General features: G+C 46.4%; 1 protein-coding gene across 5 annotated transcripts in view; it reads right to left on the bottom strand.

Moving 5' to 3' along the window:
• LOC104870640 (microsomal glutathione S-transferase 2) overlaps nucleotides 1-23,904 on the bottom strand; it is a 47,049-nt gene that overhangs the window by 10,150 nt on the left and 12,995 nt on the right. For 2 of the 5 annotated variants that reach the window (XM_010636333.3, XM_010636324.3), the window contains 4 exons: nucleotides 19,688-19,787; nucleotides 6,956-7,026; nucleotides 2,603-2,684; nucleotides 1,792-2,023 (listed from right to left, as the gene is read on the bottom strand). In XM_010636333.3, coding sequence (XP_010634635.1) covers nucleotides 1,891-2,023; nucleotides 2,603-2,684; nucleotides 6,956-7,026; nucleotides 19,688-19,787 — 386 coding nt within the window. In that variant the 3' untranslated portion in view covers nucleotides 1,792-1,890. Of the gene's footprint in view, nucleotides 1-1,791; nucleotides 2,024-2,602; nucleotides 2,685-6,955; nucleotides 7,027-19,687; nucleotides 19,788-23,904 lie in introns of those variants that run through there. The other 3 variants (XM_033759880.1, XM_033759879.1, XM_010636344.3) reach the window with 3 other exon arrangements.

Raw genomic sequence — 23,904 nt, 5'->3', positions numbered from 1 at the left:
TTTTTTCATACCAGGGATCGAACTTGGGACCTTATGCTTGCGAGGCCGGCGACAGAGCCACTGAGCTAAATCCCCGGCCCTTAAAGCTTGGTTTTCCTAACTCAGATTTGATCAAAGATCTCATGCTGTCCTTTGGTCTTTATGCCTCTTCAGACTCCATTAACAGAGGAAAAATTCTCTGTCCCTTCTTTCACAACATTGACTTTTTCAGGAAGTGAATCTGATTTCTAAAAATAAAATTTGTCAATTTACTAATATGCAAAAGAAATATGTATGTACAACCACCAGATCAATCGGAAGCTCAAAGCCCTTTGGCCACATGTTTGCTCCCTGTGGCCAAATCTAATATAGGGATTAAATACACAAGAGGTTGCCTGGTGACACAAGAATTAGAACAAAGGAAACAAATTGCCTTGTAATGTTTAAAGACACAAAGCTTTGACGGGGTATAAGCATTGCCTCTTTCTAAATGTTGTCTATCAGACCAATTTAGGCGCTTTAAAAATGCTTAAGTATAAGAATAGAACTTCTTAAAAGTTGTAAAGTGTCAGATTTGGAAAGGTTTTTGCTTTTGTTTTTTCTGCTTCCAAAGGACAGGCTTCTGTACCGATCGTGCTGTAGGGTCCAAAACTTGCACTCTCTCGTCTTTGGGGAACAACTCATAGTGTGAGGATCCAGTCGGTATCATAATGGACAAGATTATCAAGTGGAAAGAGGATCGCAGCATTTTACCACATATTAGCCCATTTTGTCCAAGAGAAGATGGAGCCCAGAGCTATGAAGCAGGTGGCGGGACGGGGGAGGGCGGTCTGGCCCTGGAGTCTCCACCAGTCTGCACATGACCTCTTACTGATGACGGCCTTGACCAGAGTCAGACAGCCCCCAACTGTCCTTCCAGACCGCTGCATTCTCCGCACTTTTGTTGAACGCTGCTCTTTGGAATGGGGTTGGGGGGCTGACATGTCTTCCTCCTCTACTCTGGAAACACTAGCATTTAGATGCATCCCTTTTCTTTTCCTACTACCCACAGCTTTTGCAACTGCCTCCGTCCCCACCGTCCCCAGCCGGCTCACTAAACAGCTTCTTGAAGATGCCCACACCAGATTCAAAGCTGTTTGATTTTCTCTGGAAATAATGATGGGGCGCCTTTCCTGGTGTTATCCCTAAAGTCTCCGAAGGCTGTACGTAGATTCATTCCCATTTTACAGATGAAGAAAATGAAGGAATGTCAACTGCACTGTGCTGGACAGGGTTGCACCTCAGAGTTGAGACAGCCACGTGGCCCATCTTGGTTCGCCTCCAGCCAGTGGGGCACAGACTTTCCCTGAAGTCCGGTCCAGATCTGCCACCATCAGCAGGCCCCACCTCCTCTGCCCAGGGGCGAGAATACTCACTGAGCCCTGCTCCTGGGGTCTCCTCGGAATGACACGATTTCTTTCCTTTGTTCTTTCTAAAGTACGTCTTGGCAGCCCGATCTGCCTCTAACGTTTGCTGGTGATTCTGGCTAGGTGGTGTGTTTGCCTGGCTTCCGCCACTCCCAGCACCAGCGCCGGGGAAGAGGGGGCTGCCTTCCCTGCGTCCGTTCGGAATCTTCCACCGAGACAGAAGCTGTCGCTGAGGCAGGTCAGACACAGGTCAGGCTGCCCGGGCCCCACAAAAGCGACCTGAACCCGGATCACCGTGCACGACCGCTGACCACAGGCACGGACCACCCCCGCCATCCAGCTCTCATACGCAAAGGAAAGGCTCCCTACAGCGTGTGTTTCCACAAAGCCATCTCAAGAAAAATGAAACGGAAGACTTTATATTTGTATTTAACAAGCGACACGGCCGTTACCTTCTGAGTGGAAACAGCTTCCGCAAACATGAAAGTGAAGGGAAGAGAAAAGGTTAAAAGTATCGCCTCAGATTCTTGGCAGCGTGGAAGTCCAGGTATTCGTCCAGAAAGCTGTTCGCTATCCCCAGGGCGCTGAGGACCCCCAACAACGCCAAAGTCCCCAGGCTCAATAGGAAACCACTGACCCTGCGGGGCACAAGAGGGACAGGAGTGACAAGCCGGCTGCAATGAGGAAGCTGGGAGACAGGGCACAGGTTACTCCTTATTGACACGGCCCAGAACTCCTGCTTCGACCATTTAAAATTGTGGGTTCACCACCTAAATGAAAGTGTGTGCCTAGGCACTGGGAAATTATTCCTAGGGTTGAATGAACACAGGCAGGGCACAATTTTTATGTTGTTGTTTTGTATGAGTTGAACCCAGGGCCTTCGCCGTGAACTACAAATTCAGCCCTTTTTTAATTTTTTGACACAGGGTCTTGCTAGATTGCTAAGTGGCCTAGGCTGGTCTCAAACCTGCAGTCCTCCTGCCTCAGCCTCCCACAGTGCTGGAATTATAGGCATCCACCAGCACACCCGGCTCAGTGCACAGTTTTATGCCTGTGTATCGCCATCTCCCGCCTGTCTGGCCCGGCAAGAGTTGGCCTCAGGCAACATGGGTCCCTATTCCACCGTGGCTCACGGTGCTTTTCTTAATACTTCTGAGGGGCAGAAGACTTCACCCTGCTACGTCCTGCACTAATCCCCATTACTGGGTTTCTCTTACCTTTTCTCAGCAGCTTCTGAATATCCCCAGAAGTACTTCTGACGGCTGTACATGTACACCAGCCCCAGACAAGCTGCAGCAACTGCAGAAGGGGGAGAAGAAAAGATACAGAATATGACAGCACTCTTTCAAAGTAAAGCATGGAGACTGAGAAAATAATGACCACACGTGTATATGGCACAATGCTTGTAACCTAGAATGTACAGAGAACACTTACAATTCAATTTTTTAAAACTTAGCTTTTCATAAGGACAAAATGTCAGAATAGACAATTCACTGAAGATACACAAATGTGTCAATAATCACACAGAAGAAAAATGTTTCCATGAGTTTCAGCATTAGCAGAGTGCCACTTAAAACTTATAACTCTACAGAGCCACCAGAATGGCTACAATTTTTAAAGACTAGCACTATAAAATGGTGAGGATATGGAGCAACTGCAACCCTCATCGGTCACTGGCAGGAATGTAAAATAGTTGCATCCATCAGCTCTCGTGTCACAGAGGCGCAATACCCAACACTCACAAGTTGAGAAGAGGTTTAATTCAGCTCACAGTTCGAGGGGATTCAGTCCATGGGTGGTTAGCTCCGAGGTAGGAACATCATGGCATAAGAGCATGGCGAAGCAAAGAATGCCTTGCCCATGGGGTGGCTGGCAAGCAGAGCAGGGGAACAGAGCCAGAGAGGAAGAGGCCAGGAAAAAGAGACAGACCGAAGGTCAGGCTTCCACAACATATCCCAAAGTGTGCTTAATACTCTCCTAGACCAATTGAGCTGACACAGTTAAGCTCGCCACAATAGAACAGCTACTTTGGGAAAAGTTCTGGTAATTTCTTGTAAACCAAACATCATCTTACCCAACAATTCCATTTCTATGTCAGCGAGTCCCTGACTTAACGAATATTTGAGTTGCAAACTTTCACCGATGTTCTGTGTAAGACTCACTTTGTTGGCTCTGAATGAATTTGGCTTACAAATAATTCTTCTGGAAGAGAATTTGTCTGTAAGTCAGGGACTTACTGTATTTGCCCAAGAAAAATGAAACCATCTCAGTAAGAAGAGTTCATTGAGTACAGGAATGTTAATTGCAGCTTTATTCACAATCAGCCAAAAATTAGAAATGGCCCAGAAGTCTATCATGAGGAAAAGGAATAACTAAGCTAAGACAGGGAACTCAGTGGAATGCTACTCAGCAACAGGTACTCCAGCAGCATGGTGAGTCTCAACAACACTTTGCTAACTGAGTGAAGCATTACACGGATACATGCTGTACAGTTCCAACTATGCAGAGTTCTGAAACACACAAAGCTAAATGATGAGAAAAGAGAACAGTGTTTGCATCTGGAGGGAAGCAGGAGTGGGATGACTGGGAGTGGCAGGAGGAAACCCAGTGACAGCCATTTTAACTAAGTGGTGTCTTACTAAGGCTTGAAAGTACAGACACACAGGTGCGTATGCTTCCCCCAAAACCTCATCAAACACGTAGAACCCGGGACTTTTACTGTGTGCAAATTTTATCTCAGAAAGAAAGAAGCATAAGCTTTGATATAATATTCTGCCATCCTTATTGGGCCGGGGATTTAGCTCAGCGGTTCTTCTGCCTGCCTCACAAGCACAAGGTCCTGAGTTCAATCCCTGGTACCACACAAAAAAAAAAAAAAAAAAAAAAAAAAAAAAATTCTGCCATCCTCATCAGTAAAAATACCAATGTCTTCCTCCCCTCCTCACAGACGCAAGACCTTTTGTAAATATTTAGATTCTATGTCTGAGACTGATAGGCGCTAAAGTTAAATTCATTTTCTATTTGGCCACAAAGATAGTTTAATTTCTACTATAAAACAGGTATTATTATGAGGACTGGGCTAAAACAACGAAGATACAAGCTCCCTGCTCTTCTAGAGTTTATGTTCTCTCATCAGAGACAAACAGAAAAAAATGAGAAGAAAATTCCAGACTTGAGAGCGCCATGAAAGAACTGAAGAGGGTGGCACAGAGGGGAGCTGGAGGAGGCTTTTGAAAGGGCTCAGGGGAAACTGGAGACATGTATAGCTAAATGACTATACACATCGAAGCCATCCTCTTAAGTGAAATAAACAGGACACACACATGTAAATACCAGATAGTTCTCTGGTGTGAGAAACTGAAAGTGTAAATAAGGATCAAAATGTATAATAGATAATGTGAAATAGATAGAAAAGGCCTAAAGGGGAAGGGGAAGTGGAAAGGGTAGGGGAAAGGAATAAATATGAGAAAATGAAAAACAGAGACAAAGTCTTTGTAAATAGGCAGGGGTGGAGGGGTTGAAGGGAGGGCAGGGGAATGGAAAAAATATAAGAACCAAGATACATCATGTAAAGGTACAAATTCCCAATGATGAATGGCATCATATTATATACCTAAAATGTACCAATAAACTTAATTAATTAAAAAAAAAAGGTTCATGGAAGACCTCCGGAGGGTATGATGTTAACCTCAGTTGTCAACTTGACTGGATGAGGAGAAGTTTGGAGAGGTGAGGGTGTAACATCATCAGTGGATTAACTCACTGTTGGTTGACAGCCAAATGAGCTATGAAAGGGTTGGAGGAAGTAGGTCACTAAGAGTGTGCTTTTAAAGGTGCATCTTTTAGGGGCTCTTACTGCTCTCTCTCTGCTTACTAGCTGCCCTGAGGTAAGCAGCTTTTCTTAGCCACACCCTTTCCGCCATGATGTTTCTGCCTCACCACAGGCCTAAAGGCAGTGGATCAAGATCACCATAACTGAGACCTCTGAAACCATGAGCCAAAATAAACCTTTCCTCCTTTAAATTGATTTTCCTCAGATATTTGTCACAGCAACAAAAAGCTGACCAATACAGCAAGGGTCTTGAAGGGCAATGAAATAGCAGAGTGACCTAGCATCTAAGGAAGTTCTAAAATGCATGCTCTTGGGGCTGGGGATTTGGCTCAGTGGTGCCACCACCTGCCTCACAAGTGCAAGGTCCTGAGTTCAATCCCCGGCACCAACTAAACAAAAATTAAAATGCATGCTCTCAGATTTGATAATTACTGTCCCTAGCTACTGAATTACTCCCACAAAGCCAATGAGGATGCTAAAGAAAGCTAATTGGCAACTTACTTTGCCAGAGAAAAAAACGAAAAGAAAATTATGACAAGATACCCAAGAAGTCCTTTCCAGCCAGGAGCCGGCCATATGTAGCCTATCATGTGGAAGCCGAAAGGGTGAAGTGTCAGAAATGGGATCCCGTTATCAAAAGGCACTTTTCTTATTAGTTGTTAATATGCTCTTATGTGACAAGGAACAGCCACTTTCATTTATGAGATTAAGGAACAAAGGTGTGAGTTGAAATAAAGTTAAAAGGTCTTTCTTTAAAGGTCATTTTACCTGAAATTCCTTAAGTGACAGTAAAAATTACACGAAAGAGATGGATGGCATTTCCTCTAGAAGCAGCTGGATTTGGGTTTAAATCTCAGCAATCGAGTACAGATCCAAATGAGGCCTTGAGCCGGCAACTTAGCTCAGTGGTTCCGCCTCCTCCCTTGCAAGCTCAAGGACCTGAGTTCAATCCCCGGTACCACCAAAAAAAAAAAAAGAGGCCATGAAAGTCACCAGAAACAAAAGAGAATTAAATTTCTCCAAGTAAGGTAGCTGATGCAGGTCTGACTCCCTGGGAAGTGGATAGGCAAAGTTAGAAGAAAGCCCTCAGCTCACCAACGATACCTCGCTCAGGTGAAGAGGAATTGCCCATGGAACTGCCACAGATAGTGGTACTACATCTTTGCAGACCCTTAAAGAATGGTACACGGGCTTGGGGACAAACACCCATAGACCTTGCTGTGTATTTGAAAGGGAAATCTTACTTGCATTGGTGAATGTCATGTTAGACAAATTAGTTAACCTCTCTAGCCTTCAGTTTTGACATCTGTAAAGTAGGAATTTATTAAACTTTATTTCATATAAAGGGGTTAATCTTAAAATTTTAAATGTGAGAGTTAAACCTTAAGAATCTTTAGTGCCTGGTACATAGTAAGTGCTCAATTATTAAGGAGTGTTGTTAATTCTGTGCTCTGTTCCTTGCATTAAATTAAAATTATATGATTTAAATTGAAGACTACGTTCATGTGATTGTTATCAAGTGTCCAGCATATTGTTTGTTCCAAGTTTTTTAATAATGATTATTGAGTTAAATCACAATGACGCCCAAGTTTGCATATTTGCAACAGAAATGTGCGTAGACATTTGCTCATTTTGTTTAAAAATCGTTGCCAGGATCAGTAGCTGTTGGGCACCTATCTGCTCCTCAACTGTTTTAAAGCACAATGGTCATCATCAGAACCGTGTACTTTCTGATTACCTTGGTTGAAATACCATCCAGCCATCCACAGTGTAATCAGGAATATGGGATAAAACTCCACACAGTTTTGTCTACAGGGGAAAAAAACAAAAAAAGACATGTTTAATTTATGAGAAACTACACATGAACACAATGGTTTTTACCTGGAGGTATACATCCAGCATGTGACATAAAAAAGTGTGCAATGTAAAAAAAGATCTTTCCATCACAATGAGCCTCAAGCATTGGTGAAACCTCAGAGCAGGGCCGAGAAGAATCATCCCACACATGCATTACAACCAATGGAAATGAGTCACGGCCCTTTTCTAAAAGACGGGTCTCCTATGCCTAAAGATCATTCTGTGTCTTATCTAGATAACACAGGAGGTGACTTAATTCATATTAAACGGACTTGTTCTCAAAAATTCCCTTACATCCTTCCACTTGAGTGACTCAGAACATTGAAAGATGGTCTTTAAATAATTCCCCTAAAACTTTCTGATGGAAATGAATGAACACATTTCATTCCCGCTTGATAGACGAAGATACTAAGGCCTGGAGCTCAGGCTGACTGATGCCTTTCAGAGAATCAAAAGTACTTGGATGGGGCCGGGGATTTAGCTCAGTGGTTCCACCTCCTGCCTCATAAGCACAAGGACCCAAGTTCAATCCCCAGAACCAAAAGGAAAAAAAAAAAAAAAGTACATGGTTGTCATCTCCAGGTTCAACAACCCTGCCCTAGCATCCAGTCAAATTGCCCCTATTCACAGAGGACTTGGGTGGAAACCCTGACATTACTTGGAGCAAAAGGGAATAATTTTCTAGGAACTCTAATTAATTCCTATGCACCCACAAGAGAGGAAAAAAGATGAAATTATATTCACCCTTTTTCCTGAACTATACCCCCAAGCCAGCTTGGTTAGGTTGGCCTAGTTCTTTAGCAACCAGAAAGAACTTCACCGCATTGGTCATGAGGTCTGGATAGATGCTGGTAGGAGAGTCACATCCACAGGCCTGTAAGGACTTCACATCTTTCTTAGGTAAGCCGGAAAGCTTGGCTACTCAAGTCTAGGAGCCAATTGACCCAGGGGTTGGTGATGAAGACCTAGGTCTTTTAGTTTAGGTCAGCATGAATGATTTTTTTTTCTTAATAAAAAAGAAAACACAATTACAAAGCACAGCTCTTTCCTCATTTTCCACTGTTGTACAGGAAATTGTGGCCAGGTCAGCTCAACCTCTTTGGCACATACCTCAACTACATGCAACAGAGCTCCCCAGGTCACTCTGCTGTCCCTTAACGATCAGTAAGAAAAGGGCATGATTAGCAAACTCAGCACTCGCTCGTTCAAAGGTCATGGCCAATGTCAAGTCCTGACACACAGTCAGCAAAGCAACACTGAGGCTCCCCCGAGAGATCTGGGCAGGAGAGAGATCATCAGCTCCCAGGAAACTCAGAAATGGATAATGTGAAGGCTAAAACACTTTCTTCTGCCTTTTCTTACCAGTGTCTTTAAGTCCCACAAAGTCCCAAATGACCCAAGGAAGGTCCCATCTAGAACCTAACACAGATATTCTCACAAACCAGAGCCACCAATCTAATCTCTAGCACAGCGATGTAGCCAAGATTGCTCTTTCGGTAGCACCCATCCTTGGCCTGATTTTGTTTCCAGGAGCTGTCTTTTTTCTCAACATCTTCTTAGCTTTATAAGAGGCTACAATAAGTTAAGTGGAAAGATGCCTTATAAATTTGTATACTCAGAACAACTGTAGCTGCATAAAAAAATAAACAATTGCCCAATACTTTCTTTTCCTTGGCTACATCCATAGCACTATTTTGCATGAAACAAAAGAGGAATAAGCCCTCACTATGGGGTCTATCTAGATAGGTGGAGCTTCGGGGAGGTGATCAGATTACGGGAGCGTGATACTTGTCAATGGGTTTGTCCACTGATGAGCTTACAGATAAAAGTATTGTTGGAGGTAAGGACTGGTTGGAGGAGGCAGGCGCTCACTGGGGGCATGGCCTGGAGGGTCCATCTTCTTCCCTCCTCCCTTGATCTCTCTGTTTCCTGCCTGCCAGCCCCTGAGCAATTCCTCCCTTCCGTGGCCCTCTGCCGTGCTGCCTTGTGTTAGAGCCAGCCAACTATGGACTGGAACCTCTACGAACTGGGAGCTAAATAAACCTCTCCTCCTTTACGTTGCGGGTGCTGGTTGTGTCTCACTGACGAGAAAGTATCTAAGACACCCAGGCTGGCCAATGCAGCAACTTAGCAAGACTCTGTCTCAAAGTTTTAAAATTTAAAAAAAAATTTTTTTAAGGGGTTACTGCTATAACTCAGTGCAAAAACCCTGGGTTCAACCCTAAGTATTACAAAGAGAGAGAATCACAAATGCACAGAGCGGGCGGATGGAGAAGGAGAAAAGTAAAGTGCTAATCTCTCTACACTCAGTGGAATTTCATAGGATCCTCTGGGGACCTTAACAACTGCTCCATCACTTTTCAGGTTTTAATTATTCCAAATGTAAGGATTCATTTTCCCCCAACATTTTTTAATTCAAATCGACTGTGATGACATTTTTGAGCATCTTCAAAAGCACCCCATTCTACGTGTTCAAATGGGAAGGGGAACGAGGGAGCAAGGAAGTTGGCAGGGAGGAAGAGAAGGGAAATGGAAAGAAAACTTTCGTGAATGAAGAGGGAAAGAAGAGTTGAAGGGAGGGGAGAGGAATGCAAAAAAAAAAGAAGAAGTAAGATATATACAGGAACAACGTCCCTATGATGAATGTGATCACTGTATGTGACGAGTATGAATTAATAAAAAAGAAGGGTTCCAAAACCTAAAACAAAGGACCCCATTTTATCTTCCTTAGAGATGTTCTTTACAGTGAACTAGGGCCTCCGTGGCATTGGGAGGCAGGAGAAAGATTACAGATGAGCTCCTGGCCAGGTCCAAACCGCGCCAGAGCTGGAGGGCCTGTGACCTCTTTGGCCTTCTGTCCATGTTGGCTGACATGCAGATTGCTTTCGTGTCCCTTATTTGAAAGAAGAAGCCCTCTGGGAAAACTCCAGACCCGAGCGGCACCAGGCGTCAGAGGACAAGAGAGGCAGAACTGAGGAGCCTCGGCCCGCAGCCCCCTGCCCCAGACCCGGGGTACCGCAGGCCATGGTTTAGCCATGCAAGACACTCTGGAACCTGGGACAGAGGCAGCACACAGATGACCCTGAACCGATCGGGGTCACGGCACCCCCACAAACTGCTTGCAGCCTGGCTGTGTCCCCAGAAGACCCCTGCGCCCAGAGAGCTTGGGGAGGAGGTGCTGAGACACCGGATGATCAGAGGGCAGTTAGCAGCCAGTGCCTCTGAGGCCCGGATGCACCCATGACTCCATTTGCTCTCACAAGTGGGCAAAGCCTGGAAAACTGGGGCAGGTCAGCCCCATATCTCCTCACCTTCCTCTCCCAAGAAATGGGCCCCTCTGCCCCTTCCCTACAGCGCTGCACACACCCTGACCTTCTGCCCAGCTGTGCTTATTGTACTTTCCTTGTGGACCTGCCCTAGGCCTTGGTCCCTCTGAAATGTGACTTTGTCCATTTCTTACTATCAACCTTCAGAGGTGGCAAAGACGCCTCTGCCTGCCGGCCAAGGTCCTGCTGCTTGCTGACGGTCCTCTGGGCTGGTGAGAGAGCCCGGGGTCTCATTACCGGCTCAACCTGGCCTCTTCCACCATGGATTCTCCCCGTTCTATCCATGGGGATGCCTGCTTGTGACAGAGGAGAAACCCTTGCAGGCCCCTCCATGACGAAGCACAGTGTGACTCACAATAACTGATCTCAGTGAGCTGTCAGCAGACAGAAATAACGCAAGGGGACCAAACCGAACCATCCCTGGACAACCCTGTCCACAGCTAATTACAATGTCACCGACATGAAACCAACAGGGAAATAATGTATGGCCGCCTTCTAGTCATGAAGGCAGATAGACTTCACTCTTTTAGTGCAAGGCTCCTGCAGAAAATCTCCCACACAGATAGCAGCAGCTGGCAGGAGCCATGTGCCACCTGCCCTCGTGTGGGAACAGAGGGTACAGCTGCTGTGACCGCTGATAGACTGTCCGCTCCCCTGCATGCGCTCACTGCCGGAAAATGGGCCATGTCTATTCCTCCCCTGCTCACAACAATCCCAAGCTCCTTTGACATTTTCTCTCCATAGAAAGCCTGGGGTAAGCTCCTTCTTCGTCAGCTGATGTCGCCATGGCCTCCAAGGTTGTTCTGGAAGGACAGCAAGGCGGACAGTGTCCCGGTTTGCAAGGGACTGAGCAGGTTTCCTGAGCAAAAGTCTTCACATTTTAAATGAAGACGATTCCAGGTAAGTTGTCCTAGTTCGTCTGGGATGAGGAGGTTTTTAGGGACAGGGATATTTAAGTACTAAGAGTGAGAAGGTCTCAGAAAAAGCAAAAAGAGTTGGTGACCCTGCAGGAGAGTCTGGGTGACACCCTGGCGCCAAGCAGTAGAACAGTTGCTGGTTCCCCTCCCTGCCCAACCCTGGGCCAGCCTGGGGCTTAGGACAGGTGGTCGTGCTGACTCCCTGGGGCCCACAGCGAGAGCAGTGAGGGTGTCCCCACTTGAGGGCTATTTGGAACTTGCCTCAGTCATTAAGTAGACTACAAAGTCAAACTGCGGCTTCACAGTTCCTAAAATGCTCGTCTCCAAACATCTCCCACTGAATAGGCTACACAGCTACACAGCCTCATAAAAATGCACACATGTCCTAATGGGCCACAGTGTCGAGCTGACAGAGCCTGCATTTCCCCACCTCCTCAGACATGGGCGGACCTACTCCCGCCCAACAGAAAGTGAAGGAAAACAGCTAAACACAGAGGCAACACTCCTGTAATGCTAGAACTCTGGGAGGCTGAGGCAGGAGGATCACATATTCTAGTTCACCCTGGACAACTTAGTGACTTAGTAAGACCATGTCTCAAAATAGAAAACAAAAAGGCTGGGGCCATAGCTCAGCGCAAAGGCCCTGGGCTCAATTCTCTTGTGCCACCAAAACAGAAAGGGGAATCGAAGGAAACTAAATATTACTTCTAAGCCAAAGATTGAAGTGGCTATTGTGTCAAATTCCCTTTCTGCACCCCCTGGCTGAATGGAGAAGACTCTGATGAGCAGGAGCAGAGCTAGAAGACAGAACGACCCGGGTGTCTGTGCTTTGCGGAAGGTCACCCCCCAGGGACTCCCGTACAAGAGCAAGAGACAAAGCTTCCACTGTATCGACCACTGGGAATTTGGGACATGGCCTGGGAAAGAATATTGCATACATTATAAAACATATACCATAAAAATTAAAGGATGTGATTTTTAAGAATAAATGAACACTGATGCCTCTCCAAGTCAGTGGGTTACGGGGTAGCCCTTTGGTGTCAGCCTTAAATATTACTGGCTACTTCTTCTAGTTGGTAGATGTCCAGTGAACACAACATGATTTCTAGTTCCACACAGCATGAAACTTGGCAACAACCTCATCCAGAAAATCTGGAAAACTGTTCCTTCTTCAAGGGGAAAAGCTGACCAGCCCTAGAACATTCCTAATACCAGGCTCATAGTACAGAGTCATCTTAAAAATAAGAATAGAACTTGCAAGTGGAAGGCCCTGAGTTTGATCCCTGGTAAAAAAAAAAAAAAAAGACTAGATCAGGCTGTTGTTTTAAAAGGAGGTTTCTAGGGAAGTGTTCTTTCAAGTTTTTTGTTGTTGTTGTTTTTGCTTTCTGGCATTAGCGATCAGAGTCAGGACCCTGCACTTGCAAGGCAGGCACAGTGCCTCTGAGCTAAATCCCCAGCCCTCAAGTTTCTTTCATTTCTTCTCTGTCCCTTTTCCTTTCTCCCCCTCCTTTTTTTTTTTTTTTTTTTTTGCTTTGGGATCAATCGGGTCCTTGTGCTTCCAAGGAGGGTGGCGGCACCACTGAGCTAAATCCCCAGCCCTTTCTCCTCTTCTTTTGCTGGCCTGTCCTGAAGCAGCTGTTGCACAGGCCAGCAGCTGCCAGCACCATTTCTAGATGACTCAGCTCAGTCTGCGGACCATGGTCCCCAGGATGTCCTTCGGGTTATGACCCCAGGGAGGTCACAGCAACAGGTTGAAGTGCTCAGAAAAGGGCTGAGGATGAGACAGAGGCCACTAGAGTCCGTCTTTCTGCAATGACCCACACCTGTCTAACTGTCCCTCATGAGATACCTCCTGTGTGGGGACACAGTGGGGAGGTGGCCACCGGTGACAGGAGGCTGTGAGTCTCACCACTGCCCTGCAGCAGAGTGGCTGGAGACCAGGACAGATACATGACGGGTGAGACTTGCAGGCCACGAGCCCCAGCTGCTCTCACCCCTACCACCCGGAGAGTTGGCAGCAGATGAGAGGCCCAGACAGGTGCTTGTGGAGGGCGCTGAAGCTGGAAGAACCCACTGTTCAAAGGCACTTTTCCCCGGTGGGGACCCCCTTTCTATAGCTCAGCACATGAGAGTATTGAGTTCTTTCAGCTAAGGTCTAGGACGGTCAACTCATAAGAAGAACAACAATGACTCTCTCTCTCTCTCTCTCTCTCTCTCTCTCTCTCAGTCTCTAACTTTTTTACACATACTACAAAAGCTAATGACCCATGCTGCTATGATTCTAAAGTTGCAGAAAACTTAAACAAAACAACAACAACAAAAATCTCACTAACTGTGAATTTTCCTTTTCTCCACAGTTTTTAGATAGGCATTAAGGCCACCATTTTTAATTTCTAAAATTTCAGAATCAGAATTCAAACTATTGCAAGTTAATAAAATGGGGGGAAAAAAACACAAAACTGCAGAAGAGGACACAGGGGCTACTATCTCTAGAGTACCCTGGGCCGGGGATTTAGCTTAGTGGTGCTGCTGCCTGCAGGGTCCTGAATTCGATCCTCAGTACTGAAAAAAAAAAAATAGAGAACCCAGATACCTGATGATGGGGTTTCTTGTGCTTTGTGCCAGTTTGGTTTTTGAAAGGCTTTGAATTGCTCAGAATTAAGTAGACAGAGTGAACTCACAAGAACAACAGGGGAGGTGATCTTCTGTTTTACCCAGTGCTGATGAAACCGCTGTTGATATACTATGCATATTTCTAGGTTCCAGGTTTATAAATAATATTGAAATTTTTAGTCTAAAGGAAACAACCGAAATATCTAAAAATGGTTGGGGGAAAAGCTGAAGAATTAGTGCTACCCAGCCTCAAAATGGAGAAGATGAAAGGTGCTTAATAGTGGCCTGGAGCATGTGAGAGGAGTGAGGTTGGCAGCTAATCATCCCTTCCAGGGAAGAGAGAATCAGAGGAAATGTATTTAAATTGCAACAAGATCAATTTATTACTTGGATCTACTTTTAGGCTTTATGAAAGCCTTTAAAGGAATCAAGGTGCCTGAATTAGACAAGAAGGAATTTTCCAAGTTTAGCCATACCATAAAGGAATGAAATGGTGAAATGAAAGTTGCTATTCTCACAGTGTTTTAAAATGCATTCTGGCAAAGGGGTGCAAAGCCCCAGCAGTGGCTGTCTCTGTGTGTTTGCGGAGATCAAGAGACCAACTCAAGAAAGGAAGAGATCACCAAAGGGACTCTGGAAAGAACTGGCCGATCGGGGGGCTTCGGCCTCACCCACCTCAGAGAAGGTCAAAACGGCCACCCTGGCAATGACTATAACCTGATTTGGCCAGATTTCTCCAAAACCTTCAAGTCTAAGGCAAGAACCTTGCTTATGCTGTAGGATTTCCAAGAAACAGCATTTGATGGCTCAAAACCCACCCAGATATTTGAGGGATATTATTCTTTTCCAACCCCTCTCTGTTCTGCTGGTATTAACCAAAGTAAAGGGAATTGTTTTTGTTTTAGTTTGGAGCCAAGGAACTGAGTTTGTATACTTACTTTATAAATAGCAACTTAAGAGAAATATTTGGAAATGGTACCCAGCTTTATTTCTAGGGCAAGAGGAGTCCAGATATAGCAGAGGAGGGAGAGAGCAATAACTTGAAAGAAAATCAAATTTGTGGAAACTGTGAGAACAAAAATAGAATCAAGAAGTGGCCTGGGGATTTAGCCTGCTGGAAGCCTAACTTCCCCAACCAGAAGTTCTCAGATCGTGAAAGACAAAGAGGGAAGATCTGAAATTTCCTCCTGTGATGATTTTTATAAATAGTATGCTGTCTCCCGAAATTCACACACAGACCCATCACTGTCAAAATTTCAGCCTCTCTGCGTACCACTTACTAGTTTTGTGTAAATCAACTGTTTTTTTTAAGTGAAAATTAGTAAAAAAAAAATTTTTTTTACATCACTACAAGTGAAGAAAGACTATCATGTCCTAAATGAAGGATTAGTTAAAAGAAAAAAGAAAAAGAAAAAACTCAGCTACGAATCCAAAATTAATTAATTAATTCATTAAAGGGTTAGTGATAAACCCCGTACAAGTGAAGAAAGACTATCATGTCCTAAATGAAGGATTAGAAGAAAAAAGAAAAAGAAAAAACTCAGCTATGAATCCAAAATTAATTAATTCATTCATTAAAGGGTTAGCGATAAACCCCAAGGGAACAGAGGCTCCCCAATTCTAGATGGATGCCACCAACGCCAAAAGCTCTGCACATGAGCTCTCTGCTGAGGGGGCCAAGGAATGCGTGTCCAAGGGACATCAAGAAACTATTACCGGGACTTCTTCCTAAGTGTGGCAAACTGACCCACGTTTATTTCTTTTTACTCCCGATGCCTCACTGTAACACTGGTAAAAGAATTTTAAAATAGGCACACGCCATCTAGAGCAAAAAGAAGGGAAGAGAGATATTGGCAGGGTTCTGAGGAAAAACGGGCCCAGAAGGGCAAGAGCTGAGCAGGCAAAAGCAGGGAGCTGCTAGCTAAACGCCGGCAGAGGAAAGAGCCAGGGAAGACTCAGGCCAAGGGTGCCCCAGAACCCCGAGAGGCCCGGGAGTGGGGGGCCAGAAGCTGACATAGAGGAGCTGGCTGAAAGACCATACAAGGACCACTCGCCCATCACAAGAGCTGGAGAAACTGAGTCAGAGACTCTCTGGGGGACTCCCGGATTGGGTGGGGTGAGGGTACCATTCTCCACTGCGAACAGCGACAATGCTCGCGCTGCTCAGTGGAAGACCTTCTGCCTTTATCTCCCAACTCCCAGCGGTCAGGCCCAGCACTGCCATCCGCACCCTCACGGCCCCACTCCTGAGGAAGACTTAGAGCCCTCTCTACACACCAAGCATGGTGGTACACAGCTGCAATCCCCGCGCTCTGGGAGGCTGAGCCGAGAGGATCACAACTTCTAACCTAACCTGGGCAACTTAACAAGATCGCGTCTCAAAAATAGAAACGGGGCTGGGATGCAGCTTAGTGTGAGGGTTTAATCCCTAGTACTGGACAAAAATTTAAAAGTCTCTGCTAGAGAAACAAAATGGTGCCAGAAAGATGACCTAGCAACCCTGACACCTGGAACCCCCAGGAAGAAAGTGCCTCCAGCCAATCACCCTTGGCGAGGCAGCTTCTCGGTAACCCCAGCCATGCACTGCGGCTCCCAACTCACTCTCCAGGGTCATTTTCCTAATTGCACAGGTAACCAGTCAAGGACCACCTGCCTCTAAAATCTCTTGTGCTCAGCTCACTACGCTGCCCCTTGTCATCATCCCAAATTCTCAGCGCCAGAGACTCCAGATTCAGTCCTTGGTCCTCTTTCTTCTTTACTTACACCCACCACACCCTTATGTTCTCATCTAGTCTCATGATTTAAAACACATTTCTGGGCTGGGAATTTAGATCAGTGGTTCCACCGCCTGCCTCGTAAGTGCAAGGTCCTGAGTTCGATCACCGATACCAAAAATAATTTAATTAATTAATTAATTAATAAAACACATTTCTGCCTGGCGTGGTGGCGCACGCCTCTAATCTCAGCTCTTGGGAGGCTGAGACAGGAGGATTGCCATGAGTTGGAGGCCAGCCTGGGCTACATGGTGAGTTCAAATTCAACCTGAACTACATAGTGAAACCCTGACTCAAAACAAACACAACAAAGCAAAAACAAGTAAAACATCTTCCTGATGAAGATCTATTTCTATCTGCAGCTCAGATCTCTCCTAAAATGCAGATTTGTATATCCAGCAGCCTACTTACACACTCTCCCTCTCCCTCTCTCTCTCCCTCTCAATGAGTAAATAACAGTGTGCTCCTCTGCTTTTGACTTAACAACAAACAATCGGACAGCCCTGTAGCCCATAGTGCTTACGGCATCCCCTTGTGTTAGGGTTCAAATCTAGATGTCTCCCCAAAGCTTCACATGCTCATAGGTGGGGCTTTTCAGAGGTGCCTGGATCTGGGGTGTGTGAATGTGGTTTAAGACTGTGTAAATATGGACTATGAGTGTGACAACTAAATTAGTTCACTGATTGTCTTAGCATAGTTCTGGGTATGGATAGCAGGAAGGCCCACCTGGGTGTGGGTGGCACCATCCAATAGGGTTGTAGCTGGGTGAGACAAAAGGAAAAGGCAGGATGCTGCTGTTTTGCTGCTTCACTGCTTGCTGCATACCCTGGCATGGACTGTCTCTTCTCTGCAGTGCTCCTCTGTCCTGCCACCCCTGCCTTGGAACCAGCCGGCTTGGGACTAAAACCTCTGCAAACTGTGAGCTGAAATAAATCTTTCCTCCCTCAAGTTATTAAGTGTCAGGTATTTTGCCCCAGCAATAAGAAAAGTAACCAAGGCACCTTGGCCGCAGCATAAGTCATATCACAAATACGTTAACACTGAATCTCCTGATTCCTCTCCCGTAGCTTTATCCATCTCACTTAATGGTATTTCCATCCTCTGGGATACTCGGGCCCCAAACATTCATTATGTCATGAAATTCTCTGGTTCTGCCCTCAATATGCACCCAAACAGGACCACCCCTCATCACCTCCTCTGCTGTCTATCTCCCTGGCTCCCGCCACTGCATCTGTCGCCTGGACCACTGCCATGGCCTTCTCACTGAATCCTGCTTCTACTAATGACTCCACGCAGACTGCTCTCAGCAAAGTGGAAACACTGTGACTGTTTGGACACAGAAGATCAGGTTATTCCTCTGCCTGAACTCTACGACTTTCCAGTTCCCTCAGAGAGAAAGACAGAGCTCTCACAGTGGCCTGGACCCTAGTGAGGGGCACCCATAATGCTCTGTCTTTGCCTCCTGCCCTCTCCCCGCTGGTGGCCTCCTCTCCTGTCCTGACCTCCTGCTGGGCCCCCAAGCAGGTTCCCAAGGAGGGTCCTATCCCTGGATTCCTTGCTTCTCTGAGAACTTTTTCTCCACACGTGCATGTGGCCAACTCCTTCGCCTGAAGCCTTTGTTCAAGTGCTGCCTTAAACGACCACCCCATTTCACAGCATGACACACCCCAGCTCCAGCCCTCTCACAAGGCTCTCCTTTTCTTTTTCCTTAGCACATATTTTTTTGTAATACAATGTTTGTGGTTTATTTTCAGTCTTCCTCAGCTATCAGCTAAACTCCAAATGGGCAAGGTGCCTGATATGATGACTGATACAGGCCAAGCCTCAATACACTTAGATGTTCAATAAATATTTAATGGATACTTTTACTTAATGAATAAAAATGAAAGACAAAGGCTAAACAGACCATAAGAAGAAACTTGGAGCTGGGTGTGGTGGCACACGCCTGTAATCCCAGCACTCCGGAGGCTGAAGCAGGAGGAACACTGTGAGTTCGAGACCAGCCTGGGCTACATAGTGAGTTCCAGGTCAATCTCAACTACATAGTGAGACCCTGTCTCAAAAAACCAAAAAAAAAAAAAATTACCTCATGGACTACTAGTAGTATTCACCCAGGAAACTATCTGCAAATCCTCCTTGGAGCCAGTGAATGAACAAGACACCAGTGACGTCAGCTCAAAGTCATGAATTGCCAAAATTAAAGTTGAGAGGAAAAAAAGCCAGCATTGTCCAATAATCATCAAGGAAAGAAAACCTCATAGTCCAAAGTTTTTCCACAAGAAAAACACCCGGTCCAGATAGTTTGAAGCCAAGTTTATACACATTAGAAGGAACATCCTTTTTCAACTTAATTAAAATTATCTAAGAAAACAGAACAGGGTGACTCTTCTGCCTCATTTGAAACTAGCATCATCTTGATACCAGAGTGGGCCATGGAACGTACAAGAGAGGTAAACTGCAGGCCAGCCTCATGCATGGATGTAAAGGAAAAATCCCAAAATAGTAACAAAAGTACCCAACAAAGTAGAAATGGCGATACACACAATGTTTTTAAAGTACTTAATTTGGGGGACAAAATATATAGGGAATTCTAGCACCTTGCAACAGGCAAATCCACAGTATTTATGCCAGAACGTTCTCTGTGGGTCTAAAAAAGCAAGGAACACAAGATGATCCAAAGCCCTGCGGACCTTGAGACCTGGAGAGATTTCTCATTTGCCCTGCTTGAGAGACAGAGAAGTTTCTGCTAAGATCTCAGCCTCTGAGGTAAATATACCCTGCTGTATCTGTGCTAAAGCTGGGCCGAGATGCCCCACACTGGACACTTCCAGTCTCCAGGGCAGTGAGCAGGTCTTCGCTGGGAAGGGTGATTCCTGTGGCTGGGCATCGCCGGGGACCTCCAGGCCTCCACAGAATTCCTCCCTCAACTAGGAATTGTGTGTGTGAGGCAGGCACAGCTCCTGAGGGTGGACACCCGACTTACTGTGCGCGGAACACTCTCTCAAACTCCAGGGACCCAGTGACTGCCGGGGCGTTCACCTTGTATTTGAATCTCGCCCTTCCGACCCGAAAAGCAAAATAACCTGCAAGGAAAGAGAACGCTGTGGTGAAGGTGTGGCTCATCATTAGTCGTCAGGGAAAGGTAAATTTAAACCAAGTAGAAGACACATAGTCCCGCGAGGATGTGAGAGCAACTAGAAGCCCCACGTGAGGCCAGAAGGAATGGAAAATGGTACAATCACTTTGAAAAACAGTTTGCAAGGGATTTAACTCTGTCCCTCTGCCCATAAGTATTAACCCAAAACAAATGAAATCACATGTCTGTAGAAAGGCCTATATAGCAGCTTTATCTATTTATTTATTTGGGGGTTTGTTTTGGTTTTGGTTTTGTTACCAGGGATCAAACTCAGGCCCTTGCACTTGCAAGGCAGGCAGCTGAGCTAAATCCCCAGCCCCAGCAGCTTTATTTGTAATAGCCCAAAACTAGAAAGTACTTTAGGTTTTGTTTTGTTTTGTTTTGTTTTTTGGTACAGGGATTGAACTCACGTCCTTGCGCTTGCAAGGCAGGCCACCGAACCGCTGAGCTAAATCCCGGCCCTAGAAAGTACTTTAGGATGGTTAATTTTTATGTATCAATTTTTCAGGCTATTGAATGCTTCTAGTCAAACACCAGTCTACCTGTTGCTGAAAGGGGTTTTTTTTTTAGATATGATTCATTTTTAAACAAGTAAAGTAAATCACTCTCCCTAATGTAAGGTGGGCCTTGTCCAATCAGTTGATGAATTAAAAAGGCAAGACCAAAGTCCCCCAAAAAGGAAAGAATTCTGCTTCCAATTGCCTTCAATTTAGGATTGCAACATCAATTTTGGACACAGTTTCCAGCCTTCCAGCCTGCCCTGCAGATTTCAGCCTTGCCAGCCTCCCTGCAATCACATGAGCCAATGTATGTGTGTGTAAAACAGCATATCCTACGGTTTCTATTTTCCTGCTAAACCCTGACCGATATGCCTACCCATCAGTAAGTGAGTGGATAAAACTGTGACCTATCCATGCAAAGGGTTACTTCCTGAAACAAAAAAGGAATGGACTATTGATACGCAAAATAACATGAATGAATCTCAAAATGATCATGAAAAGGAAAGCAAGAATAAAAAGAGTACTACTGTGTGACGTCATTTACATAAAATCTCAACAATGTAGCTGAATAAAGCCGATCAGTGGTTACTTGGAGATGAGGAGGAGAGGCTGGGAGAGAGAGAAACGGGAAAATCCTTGGGGATAATGGCTCCCTGCCTGCCTCAGTTTCCCTGTCATTGCATGGCATGGCTTTCTTCTCCTCTTTTGTTAGGTGGAAGTCATGTTAGATCATCAGCTTCCTGTGCCTGGGTCATCTGCGCCTCATGATTCCATCCGGTGACTTCCTTCTCTCTCCAGCCCTCACTTTCTCCTTTGGTGGTTCCTGAATCTTCCACCCACCGTCCTCACTTCCTATCTTCACCCCCTTTTCACGTCACAATTAGCTCTTGGGGTCTATCATTTCCCTTCAGATTATTTCTTCGTTTCTGATCTTTACCAATTCCCTCCAACGTCATTTTCTGACTCATTTTAGTGTCTCAACATCCATCTGCTACTTGCTAATGTTTTAAAAACAGTTTCCTCCCACCACCCTGAGAGGCTAAGGCAGGAGGATTGCAAGTTCAAACCCAGCCTGGGTAACTGAAGGAAATCTTATCTCAAAAAAAAAAAGAATTTCCTCTTAAAATTCCACCAAGGGCTGTGGACATAGCCCAGTGGTATAGCACTTGCCTAGCATGCTTGAGGCCCTAGGTTCTGTCCCCAGCACTGCATGAAAAGAAAAGAAAAATTGTGCACGAGTCTGAAGCTCCAGTACTATCTCATGCTGGAGTCCCGGGTGCGGTTTGTTTCCTCTCTGCCCTCGCCAGACAGTCAGCTCCAGCTGCACCCGCCTTCCCTTCCCTGTAATCCTCTTCCGCTGCAAAGACGCTGCAGTTTAGGATCGCAGCACTCTGGCTGAACACCTAAGTGTATAATTGCCTAAGACAGTGTCCTCTCTTTCTAACTGCTCCACAAGACAGCAGCAGGAGGACAGGTGTAGAGGACCGTGATATTATGACCAAAGCAGGCTGTAAAGAGTTCATTACAACCATCTATTTTTGTCTATTCTATTCCTAATCTCAGAATGCTTTGTCTTGTCCTTTATGAGCCTTGTTTACATGAATTTCTACAGAAACTGCTCATCGACTTTACCCCAGTTAACGCCAATAAAAGTCAGTTCCTGGGACTGGCCAGAGCCTTTGTCAGTTGCACCGGCCCGGCTTGTCCTGGCGCCCGCTTCCTGTCTTAGTTCTGTCTCTTAGTGTACTTTTTTCTCAGGCTGGCACCGCACACTGGGCAGGTGGGGACTAGACTTACTGCAGGGGTCTCTGGCCCACAGGGAACTGTGGGGCGGGCCGGGCTTCTTCCCAACAGGCTGCATCCCTTCAGGGCCGAGGCTGGAACCAAGACCAGGGGACCTTGGTCCCATTCCCCCCAACCTGCTTCACTACCGGGCCTCTCCTTCCCTCTACAGAACAGAAACAGCTCATGCACCTAGACGGATCCATTCACGGTGGGGCAGGAGCTGCCTAGGGCCTCAGAACGAAGATGTGCGGAGGTGAGAGCTCTGAAAGTCCTGCCTTTCTCCAGGTTGGGAATTGTGCCCGGCAGGCATCTGTCTGCCGGGGCAGCAAATGTGAGAAAGGAACAGGGTGCGCCAGCCTCCAACCTGCCCCAGGAGAGGGGCCCACTCAGCTTCGGACACTGAGGGTCGCGAAGCTATTACACCTTTTTTCTGGAAGCTTCCATTTCATTTTCCTTCTAACCACTTGAGGATCATGATCTTTTGCCCTTCCTGTCCTTCCTCTTCCCCGGCTTTCTTCAGGGAGACGCCCGGCTGCTGGTGACGCCCAGTCCCCACCCACCCCGCGATGCCCAGCAGCCCGTCTGCCCAGCCACAGCTGGATTCCTTCCCCGAGGCAGCACCGCCTCATCCCGGCTTCTCCCTAGTGGGCGCTTCTCACCCTCGGTCCTACGGACAGATGCCTGGTGCCGACAGCCCACAGGAGTCTGTCTGGAAAACCTGAGCTGTCGTTACCATGAGACTCGTATCCTGACTCCAGAAAAAGTGGCAAATTCTGGATCTCAGCGCCGTGGCGAGCCCGCTCCACCCAGCCTCCCGCCTCTCTTGCGTTCCCGCCCTCCCTGCCCTCAAGCCCCTGGCCTCAGGCACACCTTTCCCCCACACCAGCCAGTGCCCCAAAGCACGGATTGGTCAGGACGCATCGCTTTAGACTCAAGCACTTCTGTAGTTGTAACAAACATCACACTGTACTACACAGACGACGGTGAGTGAAACCACAAGACGTGTGCCTGAGGTTTTCACACGTTCACAAAACAGAGGAGCAAGACCAGGCGCTGTGTGTGCGCATAGAGGCCTGGACTCTAACTGTGGCGTCACCACGCCCCGGGCTGCATGGGACTGGAGCTGCCCACTGCTGGGCCTGCTTCCTGGGTCAGGCACACTTGGCAAGAAAAAAAAGTGCGAATCCCGGACAGGGAGCCCTGCTCCGCCCCTTCCCCTCCCAGCTGGGTAGGGGAGATGCCCTGAATTGAGTAACTGTGGAGAAAAAGCCCTCCTTTAACTAGGCAGTCCAGATACTGAACGATCCTAGTGGGAAGGTGGTTTTAATATTTAGAATTAATTACTTCGTCTAAAGCTGTTTCTGCTAGAGATTTGTTTTAACTTGATCAGACCTGCCATAGGCAGTTTATTTAAGAAAACACATTAATTAAAAGATCAGGTTCCAAGAAACCTAGCTTGGGCTTAGAAGCAGGAACACTTGTGTTTAATGTTCATGCCTCACTCCCCTGGCTGAGCAACATCCCTGGGGCCAGTGCTCATAGAAACTGGCTGTGGGCATCTCCGTGGATTGCACCAAGTCACTGAGCTCTGAGGGCCCACGACAGATGTCCCTGCCGGGAGGACTAATCTCTGGAATGCACCTAATCTCTGCCTGTCCTGGGGAGAAAGCCATCAGATGACCCTGGCCAGGACCCTGGCAATGAGAAGCTCAAACAAAGAACAGATCTCTCTCCCTCTCTCCCTCTCTCTCTCCCTCTCTCCCTCTCCCTCTCTCCCTC

The sequence above is a fragment of the Fukomys damarensis genome, unplaced genomic scaffold (genome assembly GCF_012274545.1).
Source record: "Fukomys damarensis isolate Sample0158 unplaced genomic scaffold, DMR_v1.0_HiC HiC_scaffold_38, whole genome shotgun sequence".
NCBI lineage: Eukaryota > Metazoa > Chordata > Mammalia > Rodentia > Bathyergidae > Fukomys > Fukomys damarensis.
This window is presented reverse-complemented; position numbering and strand designations above follow the sequence as displayed.